The sequence below is a fragment of the Salmo trutta genome, chromosome 19, assembly GCF_901001165.1.
Source record: "Salmo trutta chromosome 19, fSalTru1.1, whole genome shotgun sequence".
NCBI classification, from domain to species: domain Eukaryota; kingdom Metazoa; phylum Chordata; class Actinopteri; order Salmoniformes; family Salmonidae; genus Salmo; species Salmo trutta.
The window spans coordinates 29,736,215-29,748,319 of NC_042975.1; the positions used below are offsets into that span (position 1 = coordinate 29,736,215).

Below are 12,105 nucleotides of genomic sequence, written 5' to 3' on the forward strand. Positions count from 1 at the left end.
TACACAGCCATGCGATCTCCATAGACGAACATTGGCAGTAGAAGGGCCTTACTGAAGTGCTCAGTGACTTTTAACGTGGCACCGTCATAGGATGCCACCTTTCCCACAAGACAGTTCATCAAATTTCTGCTCTGCTAGAGCTGCCCCGGTCAACTAAGTGTTGTTATTGTGAAGTGGAAACGGCTCAGCCGTGAAGTGGTAGGCTACACAAGCTCACGGAACGGGACCGCTGAGTGCTGAAGCGCGTAGAAATCGTCTGTCCTCGGTTGCTGGCCTGCACAGAGCCCTGACCTCAACCCCATCGTGATTCTCTACACTATTATTTGCTTGCATTAGGGGAACTGTTTAGAATTTTAGCAACCGGGAAATGGCGTAGCAAATTCTGCGTAGTGCACTTTTAACTTTGTTGTTCACATTAGGGATGTTAACAGCCGACACTGTGCCGAGGTGCTAAGTACCTATCGGGGGTCATATTTCTCTGTGTCTGACCCTTTCGACTTCATCTGAGAATGTTTTTATTTTGGTCATTGGGTTATGAAAATTACTCAGTGTGTAAAACATATGTTTTTGCATGGATAGGCAAAGAGCTACAAAAAGCTTCAGCCTATAAAGAGGTGTGTGCATGTTTCTGAACACTTCACTGTTTTTATCTCTCCTTGAATATGCCAGAACCCACTGTTCTAGCTAAGTTTAGCATGGCTCTAGCCAGACCAGAGCTATGCAGTGTTGTGAGTGTTTTTCTCTCCACCACTTCCCCCTGGTCAGATGAAAGACTCCAGAAAGCGCTGGATTTCCATGGCTATAAATCAATTTGGTTATCTCTGCTCAGTGTTGTGCATTCCTCAGGGCTTGATGAACTGATTCACACAGAGGCCAACTGTTCACCTCTAGTATCGCTGCTTTCACTCTGGTTTCACATTTACTGCAACATAATCATCAATGCCTGATATTTTTACATGGAAATGAACTTTCTGCATGTGTGTAGGACCATTTGTTGGGTAATTGGAGAATACATTAAAATGCCTAACTTTTTTGTTGTTTTGTGCAGACATTAACTGTTTTGCGATTAATTAGTTAGCATTTGGTCTGACAAAGTTGAGAGATGCGCTAGGTTTTCCTTGCAGTTACTGCAACATGATCACAAAGGTTGTTTCATGTTTGTTAGGTTGATTTGATTAGTGGTCAATGGAAAACATTTTTTTTTTTTACAAACTCTGTATGTGGAAAAATAAGGGTTGTTTTAGGAAATGTTTGGTCTAGGTAGGGCTGAACTTTCTGTTACGTGCATTGACATGCTCAGGTTTGTTTGTAGGTCACAGTGTGCTGATAGCAAAAGGGCATGAAATGCTAATTACTCCCTGATAGAAGCCTTTAAAGGCCCAGTGCAGTCAAATGTGATTTCCTGTGTTTTATACTATGAGGTTGGAATAATGTGAAAATAATGATAATGCCCTTTTAGTGTATGAGTTGTTTGAAAAGACCCCCTGAAATGTCTGCCTGTTGTGGTGGGATGCAGTTTGCTTGCATGGTGTCATCATAAATGAGTTAACAATAAAGTTCCAAACCTCTCTGCCAACAGTTTTCAGTTTTCCCCTCCCCACTCAGATCACGCACACAGTCCTAGCTAAATTATTGCTTGAGAAATTCTTTGCTGACAACAATCACAGCAAGGTACTTAATTGTTACCCAGAAATGATTTGATAATTAGATAAAAATGGATGCATTTAACATAAACCAGTTTTTTTTTGTTGAAAAAAAAAATATCTATTCACTGGCCTCACTTGAAAGCAATGAAACTGATTTTGATTTCTAGTTTGACTGAGGTAAAAAGGTGCTCGAGGACGTGTGCATTGATGTAGCAATTGGGCTAATAACCGCAGTGTTGCACAATCACACCCTCAAAGTGTCTTGTTGCTTCTCTGCGGTGGCTGTTCAGACTTTTGTGTAAATCGTTAATAATCATCAAGTAGAGAGCTTTCCCCTTTGATAGTGTATCATAGGCGCAAACGTCTCTGCCTCCTCTGCAATGCTGGGCTTTTTTTAAATTATTGTTTTTTTTCATTCTGAAAGCATAGGGCCCTACAAGTAGTTTTTATCTTAAACATTTTTATTTTTTGAATTGTTATCGATTGTTTTGGGCAATAGCGCCGTTTTGGTGAAATGTGTTGTTGCTCTGACATGCCATGTGTTATCAACAGGCTGTGTCTCGTGGCTGTGCAGACCTGCCCTGTTCACTGTGCAACTGGCTCTAGTCTAAACCAGCATGTTATTATAGTTTGCTTACTGTGTGTGTGTGTGTGTGTGTGTAGGAGTTCACCGTCCCGGACTACAGAGGTCACCTGCAGGACCAGCAAGGTCGACGAAGGCCTTCCTTGCTTTCGGAATTCCACCCTGGAACTGAGAGGTACTTAATGATACCAACGGCCACCTCAGCTTCAAAAGCCTGTTATAGTCTGTTGGGGGGATGATGACAGTAATTTCTGGGATTTTTCAGTTATCCTAAAAGTAGCACAAAAGAAAAGGTCTACTCGTATGGCCAGTTTACCTGACCCATATTAAGCCTAGTCTTGGACGAAGAAGTAGTTTCAATCGAGAGTCTCCACATGCCTTTTAGTCTAGGACTGGGCGTTATCTGGTGTCTGGGAAACCATCCTATAGAGCAGCGCTGTTAAATTCTGGTTTTTATTTGCACTCACCTGGTGTCCCATGTTTTTGAAGGAAAGGACGAAAACCAGAAGTGTTTCGGCCCTACAGGACCGACATTGAACATCCCTGCTATAGAATGTACTAGTGCATAAAACCCTGTTCTGAGTTCCGGATCCTGACTCAGAACAGGGTCAATACGGAATGCAGCTTCTAGGGCTCACCCAATTTTGTCAACTGGTCTATAGGCTGTTGGTTGCCCGAGATTAATTTAGTCGAGCAGTAGTAACAATTCTATTTTATGGTGTACAAGACACCGGTCTGACTCTCGCCTGTCCATTGTGGATGCCGTGGGGATGGTGCGGTCCATCACTGAGACGTGCTACTGCAATTGTATATGGTTATATTACGTAAGAACAATGGTACAACACCTAATAAAAATATTATTTTATAACAAATGCCCTTTTTCCCGTGTTGGATAGCGGTCGCTGTCCGCGGTTCTGAAACATCAATGCGCTGTTGAATTGGCGCCTTTTTCTAGACCGTGTTGCTATGTGCATAATAGCAAAGTTACCCAGCATGTTGCTGTTGAGAACAATGCAGCGGATGCAGCAGCAGCGTTAAGAGATGAAAAAACAGCACTTGCCTTAATTGTCTACAAAAAGTGAGGGGCCCTCCTGATTGGGGCAGCGTTTTAAGGCACTGCATGGTAGTGCTAGAGGCGTCACTACAGACCCGGGTTGGATCCCAGGCTGTCTCACAGCCGGCTGCGACCGGGAGACCCATGACGCGGCGAACAATTGTCCCAGCGTCATCCGGGTTAGGGGAGGGTTTAGCTAGCCGGGATGCCCTTGTCTCATCGTGCCCTGGCAACTCCTTGTGGAGGGCCAGGCGCATGCACGCTGAATTCACCAGTTGGACCGTGTTTCCTCCGACACATTGGTGGCTTCCGGGTTAAGCGAGCAGTGTATCTGAAAGCAGTGCAGCTTGGCAGGGTTGTGTTTCGGGGGATGCTTGGCTCTCGACCTCCGCCTCTCCCGAGTCCGTACGGGAGTTGCAGCGATGGGACAAGACTGTAACTACCAGTTTGGATATCACAAGAAAAAGGGGTAAAATGTACCGAAAGAAAAGTGAGGAGAGGGGAAACCCCAACTTAATTAGGTCTATAATCAATAGTCTAACTGTTAAATGTGCCTGGCTTTATAAATCATCCATATACAGTGCCTTTGGAAAGTATTCAGACCACTTGACTTTTTCCACATTTTGTTAGGTTATAGCCTTATTCTAAAATGTATGAAATTTGTTTTTTTCCTCATCAATCTACACACAATAATGACAAAGCAAAAACTGATTTTTAGTAATGTTTGATAATTTCTTATATAAACATATCACATTTACATGAGTATTCAGAAATTTTACTCTGGATCAGTACTTTGTTGAAGCTCCTTTGGAAGCAATTACAGCCTCGAGTCTTCTTGGGTATGACGCTATAAGCTTGGCACACCTGTATTTGGGGAGTTTCTCCCATTCTTCTCTGCAGATCCTCTCAAGCTCTGTCAGGTTGGATGGGGAGCATTGCTGCTCAGCTATTTTCAGGTCTCTCCAGAGATGTTCAATCGGGTTCAAGTCCGGCTCTGCCTGGGCCACTCAATGACATTCAGAGACTTGTCTTGAAGCTACTCCTGAGTTGTCTTGGCTGTGTACTTAAGGTCGTTGTCCTGTTGGAAGGTGAACCTTCACCCCAGTCTGAGGTCCTGAGTAGGTTTTCATCAAGGATCTCTCTGTACTTTGCTCTGTTCATATTTGCCTCGATCCTGACTAGTCTCCCAGTACCTGTCGCTGAAAAACACCCCCACACTATGTTGCTGCCACCTAGCTTCACCGTAGGAATGGTGCCAGGTTTCCTCCAGACGTGACGCTTGGCATTCAGGCCAAACAGTACAATCTTGGTTTCATCAGACCAGAGAATCTTGTTTCTTATGGTCTGAGAGTCTTTAGGTGCCATTTTGGCAAACTCCAAGCTGGCTGTCGTGCCTTTTACTGAGGAGTGGCTTCTGTCTGGCTACTACCATAAAGGCGTAATTTGGTGGAGTGCTGCGGAGATGGTTGTCCTTCTGGAAGGTTCTCCCATCTTTACAGAGGAACTCTGGAGCTCTGTCAGAGTGACCATTGGGTTCTTGGTCACCTCCCTGACCAAGGCCCTTCTCCCCCTGATTGCTCAGTTTGGCCTGGCATTCAGCTCTAGGAAGAGTCTTGGTGGTTCCAAACTCCTTCTATTGAAGAATGATGGAGGCCACTGTGTTCTTGGGGACCTTCATTGCTGCAGAAATGTTTTGGTACCCTTCCCCAGATCTGTGCCTCGACACAATCCTGTCTCCGAGCTCTACAGACAATTCCTTCGATCCCATGGCTTGGCGTTTGCTCTGACATGCACTGTCAACTGTGGGACCTTATTTAGGCAGGTGTGTGCCTTTCCTAATCATGCCCAATCAATTGAATTTACCACAGATGGACTCCAAGTTGTAGAAACATCTCAAGGATGATCAATGGAAACAGGATTCACTTGCATGCACCCTGACGGGTTTCATCTCTGCCTGGTATGGCAACTGCTCTGCCTCTGACCGCAAGGCGCTACAGAGGGTAGTGTGCACAGCCCAGTACATCACTGGGGCCAAGCTTCCTGCCATCCAGGACCTCTATTCCAGGCAGTGTCAGAGGAAGGCCCTGAAAATTGTCGTAGAATCCAGCCACCCTAGTCATAGATTGTTCTCTCTGCTACTGCACGGAAAGCAGTACTGGAGTGCCCAGTCTAGGTCCAAGAGGCTTCTAAACAGCTTCTACCCCCAAGCCGTAAGACTCCTGAACACATAATAAAATGGCTACCCAGACTATTTGCATTGCCCCTCCCCACTCTTCTATGCTGCTGCTACACTCTGTTGTGACCTATTATCACTTTAATAACTCTACCTACATGTACATACTACCTTAACACTGGTGCCCCCGCACATTGACATACTCTGTACCAGTACCCCCCTTTATATAGCCCCGCTATTGTTATTTACTGCTACGCTTTAATTATTTGTTACTTTTATCTTACTTTTTTAGGTATTTTTGAACTGCATTGTTGATTAAGTGCTTGTAAGTACAGTGAGGGGGAAAAAGTATTTTATCCCCTGCTGATTTTGTACATTTGCCCACTGACAAAGAAATGATCAGTCTATAGTTTTATTTGAACAGTGAGAGACAGAATAACAACATAAAAATCCAGAAAAACGCATGTCAAAAATTTTATAAATTGATTTGCATTTTAATGAGGGAAATAAGTATTTGACCCCCTCTCAATCAGAAAGATTTCTGGCTCCCAGGTGTCTTTTATACACGTAACGAGCTGAGATTAGGAGCACACTCTTAAAGGGAGTGCTCCTAATCTCAGCTTGTTACCTGTATAAAAGACACCTGTCCACAGAAGCAATCAATCAATCAGATTCCAAACTCTCCACCATGGCCAAGATCAAAGCGCTCTCCAAGGATGTCAGGACAAGATTGTAGACCTACACAAGGCTGGAATGGGCTACAAGACCATCGCCAAGCAGCTTGGTGAGAAGGTGACAACAGTTGGTGTGATTATTCGCAAATGGAAGAAACACAAAAGAACTGTCAATCTCCCTCGGCCTGGGGCTCCATGCAAGATCTCACCTCGTGGAGTTGCAATGATCATGAGAACGGTGAGGAATCAGCCCAGAACTACACGGGAGGATCTTGTCAATGATCTCAAGGCAGCTGGGACCATAGTCACCAAGAAAACAATTTAACACACTACGCAGTGAAGGATTGAAATCCTGCAGGGCCTGCAAGGTCCCCTTGCTCAAGAAAGCACATATACATGCCCGTCTGAAGTTTGCCAATGAACATCTGAATGATTCCGAGGACAACTGGGTGAAAGTGTTGTGGTCAGATGAGACCAAAATGGAGCTCTTTGGCATCAACTCAACTCGCCGTGTTTGGAGGAGGAGGAATGCTGCCTATGACCCCAAGAACACCATCCCCACCGTCAAACATGGAGGTGGAAACATTATGCTCTGGGGGTGTTTTTCTGCTAAGGGGACAGGACAACTTCACTGCATCAAAGGGACGATGGACGGGGTCATGTACCGTCAAATCTTGGGTGAGAACCTCCTTCCCTCAGCCAGGGCATTGAAAATGGGTCGTGGATGGGTATTCCAGCATGACAATGACCAAAACACACGGCCAAGGCAACAAAGGAGTGGCTCAAGAAGTCCTGGAGTGGCCTAGCCAGTCTCCAGACCTTAATCCCATCAAATCTGTGGAGGGAGCTCAAGGTTCGAGTTGCCAAACGTCAGCCTCGAAACCTTAATGACTTGGAGAAGATCTGCAAAGAGGAGTGGAACAAAATCCCTCCTGAGATGTGTGCAAACTTGGTGGCCAACTACAAGAAACGTCTGACCTCCGATTGCCAACAAGAGTTTTGCCTAAGTCATGTTTTGCAGAGGGGTCAAATACTTATTTCCTTCATTAAAATGCAAATCAATTTATAACATTTTTGACATGTGTTTTTCTGGATTTTTTTGTTGATATTCTGTCTCACTGTTCAAATAAACCAACCACTAAAATTATAGACTGATCATTTCTTTGTCCGTGGGCAAACGTACAAAATCAGCAGGGGATCAAATACTTTTTTCCCTCACTGTAAGCATTTCACTAAGGAACACCTGTTGTATTCGGTGCATGTGACAAATAACATTTGATTTAAGCTCAATTTCAAGTCTCCTAGCAAAGGGTCTGAATACTTATGTAAATAAGGTATTTATTTTTAATACATTTACAAAAATGTTTCACCTGATATTTTTCTTTATCTCTCATTATAATAATATGTAATGTTATCATTAGTAGGCTTCGTATAGCAGCCTTGTATAACCACCATTGAGCTGTAGGCTAAAGAGGGCATTCTGTTTAGTCTTAATACCATAACTTTCTTAGGCCAATATTTCAATACTTTATCAATCAATTATTCATTCGTTCATGTCATCACACAGCATGTGAGTCATTCAGGATTTGAAATGCAATCAAGCATTTTTGTTTTAAAATAAAGCAACCCTTGCATAATTAGCGTGAACAATAAATAAATTGTTCCATTTCACAAATGAATGCTACTGATTTTAGTCTTTGCTGTTAAACAAAAAAAAATACATTACAACAGACTCTGGTATGCTTATCATTTGTTTACATTCTCCAAACGATCAGAAAATATATTATATTCTAACAGCACCTGTTTGGCAGACATAATATACACAGTGCCTGCTCCTTACATTCTTTTTCTTCATCTCCAGTGTTTTTCACAACTAGTCAAATTTATTCTACACATCCGACTTCCCATTTTACCTCCTGAGTAACAAGTAAACATTCCCCCGTTTTCAAGTTTTTGTCACGTCCTCTGCATCCATTTTGCTGTCATGTGTTTGGAGTTTGTTATAACCGATTTTATTGATGTGATTATGATATGCTTTAGGTCAGGGCGTATTGATCACGTGCGTGCGACGCATACTTGTGTCACATAAAGAGAGCAAGGGTTTAGGGAATGTGTTTTTTATTATTATTTATTTTCTCAACGAATGAGGGATTTTTGGTCAACTTTTATTTATCTATCGCGCAACAAATATGAGCACAATCAAGTCAATTGCAGTCGGACACCTTCCTAGTCACTTGTCTTCATTATTTCATCAAGCGGTGCGCTTAAAGCCTCAGACCATCTCAGTGCATAAAGTTGATTTGATAAACTCATAGGATGTGTCTGTAAATGGAAAAATATACATTAAAATTCAATCAATTAGTTGGAAGATCAGACAACTCTCAGTCGACCAAGATTCTTTGCATCTCGGTAAGGCTATGACCCCTGGTATCATATTAACATGCATTAGACATGAAAAATATGTAGAATTGTAACAACAACAGTTTGGGGTAGCATGGGTTGGGGTTTGTTGCTACGCTGATGAATGACTATCCATCCGGACTTTTGCCACCTAGGAAATTTGTGTGACCGGACCTTCTCAAATAATACTTGAGCACCCCTGGCATAGATGTTATTGTAGAAGGTTGTTATTGTAGAAGGTAGTCATTGTAGAAGGTAGTCACTATAGATGTTATTCCTGTATCAGGAGGAGTGTGTGTGTGATCTGATGTTTACCTTCCCCCTCCAGGCCCCCAGAGAGACGTCATGGCTACGAGCAGCAGTTCCACAGTGTCACCTCCCAGCAGCAGGCTGACGGCCACGAGGCTCTGGAGGCCAAGCGGCCCCGCATGGAGACTGTCTCCGAGGCCCACTTCGCCCGCGGTGCCCTGCCCGGGGGCATCATTTTATCCCTGCAGTCCCACCAGGTCCAGGACAGCCTCAGAGCCAACGTAGGGGAGGTCAAGAAGGTGCACGTCGCCTAGCTACCTAGTTCTAATAAAGACATAGAAAACGATGGCTAAAGCAATGTATTAAACCCTCAATGACTTTCAATATGTTTGAGGGTATCGATTTCAGCAAGGTGTGGTGCAGCATGGCTCATTTTGATCACATAATGATAATTTATTTGGGATACAAGTTGAGTTGTAGATTCTGTACAGTCCGTCAGTGACTGTGCATTCCGACTACAATGCAGTCAATCTCAAACATGCACAATGTATTGAACCCTCGTTGACTGCAGTGGACTCACACTTTCTCTGTCTGTGTTCCAGGAGACCCAGTTCAGTGGCATGAAAGCCGAGTCCCAGGCCCCAGGAGGGCTGCACCATGTGGGGGAGGTGCCTGACAGCTCGCCCTCCAGATTGTCCAAGGAGGAGCTGATCCAGAGCATGGACCGTGTGGACAGAGAGATCGCTAAAGTGGAGCAGCAGATCTTCAAGCTGAAGAAGAAGCAGGTGCGTTAGGCCATTGTTACATGACACACTTTACTAGCCTGCCCCAGACCTGTTGAAATTATTCATATTCTGTGATTTGTATTGATAAGAAAGATTTCCTATCTTGGAGCTCTAGCCAATAGCATAAATATTGGAGTTGATTTAAACAGTGCCCATAAACCAAATGCATCAAAATGACATCTGATGGAATGTTGATTGACCTAAAACAAATTTATTTTTGTCATGCATACATACCCACTAATACAAATATTTCACAAGATATTATAACTGAGTGAAAAGCCTCGTCTCAGTGACAAGGAGGTGGAAATGAACCAGTCTCTGTTGGAAGTGAGCCAGGCATGGTTAAAGGGCCTTAAGCTAAGCCCCACAGGTTAGCTAGTAGTCTCAGGGAGGGCCACTCATCTCCAGGCAGAGCTACAGGTTTCCCCCCCCTGCCTGTGGGATTATTTGCTATGTCAAGCGCTCTTCCTGACCTGGTGACACGAGCATTAACTTGCTTTAAACATTTTTGTGGTTGGATAGAAAAAAACATATATTTTTGGAATCCCTACTCATTAGACAGGAAGGTAAACTGTGCTTGGCTTTGGGAGAAGTCAATGTTTATGTTTTTCTGAAGCTTTTCCCAGGATTTTCTGAGATTTATTTATTCAAGGTATTCCAGGAGCCCCTAATCTCAGGTGGCTTTCTATAACCAGGTTGTTTACTTAAGCATGTAAACGCACACAGACACAGCAGTTCAACTATTGGACACACACTACAAGTTCAACTATCTGTCAACAGTCTTAGATGGTGCATAGATCAGCCATTATCAGTTACATTACAGAGCTCTTAAAATAAATGCCCTAAAACAAGTGGGTGGGGAATAATCCGTCATGAGCCTCACATATCAGAGACTGGAATCAGATTAACACTTAGCCTTGTCCTCCTGTCCAGCCACCACCATTAGCTGAAATGAGGTGGAATTAGAAAGCGTGAATATGCAGCATGAAACCCATGCCTAATTTTATAATTGTATGATTTATGGAGGAGAGGAAGTTTACCATATATTTTCCTGTGTGTGTTTGTCTGAGCACACACTCGTTTATTGACATAGGTGATGTGTTGATGTTGTCTCTTAGCAACAACTGGAGGAGGAAGCGGCAAAGCCAGTGGAGCCAGAAAAGCCAGTGACCCCTCCCCCCATACCACAGGAACACAACAAGCATCGCAGCATTGTCCAGATCATCTATGACGAGAACAGGGTGGGTTTACCAGGGAATCCTCCTCTACTGTACACATGCTGCACTCCACCTTTATTATACCTGTGACTACACAGACAACTCTCCATGTCTCTGGTACTGTTATCTACTCCATACATGCAAAAAGTTATGAATCTGGAGGGGCAATGCAAAGCAGTACTTAAGTCTTACAATGCTTGTGTATAAGTTTCTAGGGCTAGAAAGGCTTGAATGTCATCCAGGATTCCGTAAAGTCTTGTTGTTCATGCATCATTGATATTTTTTCAAGACGGTCCCTGTGGAGTTGTGTGTGAATTGTATGTGTGTATTTTGCTCGTGTGTATTTCTGTCAGCGAGTGAGACATTTGGAGAGAGAAAGGGTGAGTATAAAATCGTAAAGAGTGTCCCAGCTCTCCCAAAAAATGATGCCTGCCGGAAGTGGAGTCACTGCCTGCGTCCGCGACATGGCTGTGAATTGTGCAGCGCTATAGTAGCTCTCCCCGCCTGGCTCACACAGCAGCGCTGCTCAATGAACAAATGGGAAAGAGGGACTGAGTACAGAATTGCATGCAATTGCCATGTGCCATGTGCTCAGGTAGAAGCTATTACCCATTAGCCCAAACAAATAAAACTGTTTCAGAGTTGATGCTTTTGCATCCAGGTATAATGATGTGGGTGAGTCAAATTATTTGAATGACTTTATTTCATATGATTTAATACATGCTATTAACAAAGTGTGCTCCATTTTGAAATAGAAATGAAAATAAAATGTATTACATAATATAAATGTTTAATCATTTTGAGACTACAGTAAATGGGTTTACTGCTATGTTATACATCTGCAGTCATGGTTGCCTTGTTTGTCTACATCCTAGTGGCTACTGTAGTCTTTTTACTGTAGAAAAACGGTTATCTCTAAAGTGGTCCCAGGTAAGGCAGGTAGCATGTGAGGGAGTGCCAACTGCTCCCGCGCAATCCCCCGGCTGAGCAAAGGAGTACAGCCACAGACTGCGTGTATCTTGTGTTTTTTAGCAGAAGGAAAAGGGAGGGACTGTGTGTGTGTGTGGAGGTTACTGTTGGTCGTGTCTGCACTGCATCCTTTTCAGGCAGCCATTAACCCTTTTAGCAGGAAGGCTTCTCCTCAGCCCAGCCTGTGAGAGCAGAGCTACGGGCCACGTAGAACATTCCCCTTGTGGTCTTGGTTATCTGCCACAGCAGTATCTGGGCAGAGTTTTTATGAAAAGATCATTTTTTTTTATTTTTATTTTACGTGTTTTTAGGTTGTTATTTTACAGAGTTGACAGTCTTGTGTGATACGTGATCG

The 12,105-nt window shown here is 43.5% G+C and overlaps 1 protein-coding gene across 5 annotated transcripts in view; it reads left to right on the forward strand.

Moving 5' to 3' along the window:
* Positions 1 to 12,105, forward strand: part of LOC115154316 (nuclear receptor corepressor 1) — a 101,657-nt gene that overhangs the window by 13,771 nt on the left and 75,781 nt on the right. For 4 of the 5 annotated variants that reach the window (XM_029700407.1, XM_029700408.1, XM_029700411.1 and 1 more), the window contains exons 3-6: positions 2,310 to 2,404; positions 8,859 to 9,078; positions 9,382 to 9,564; positions 10,683 to 10,805. In XM_029700407.1, coding sequence (XP_029556267.1) covers positions 2,310 to 2,404; positions 8,859 to 9,078; positions 9,382 to 9,564; positions 10,683 to 10,805 — 621 coding nt within the window. The remainder of the gene's footprint in view (positions 1 to 2,309; positions 2,405 to 8,858; positions 9,079 to 9,381; positions 9,565 to 10,682; positions 10,806 to 12,105) is intronic. The other variant, XM_029700410.1, reaches the window with a different exon arrangement.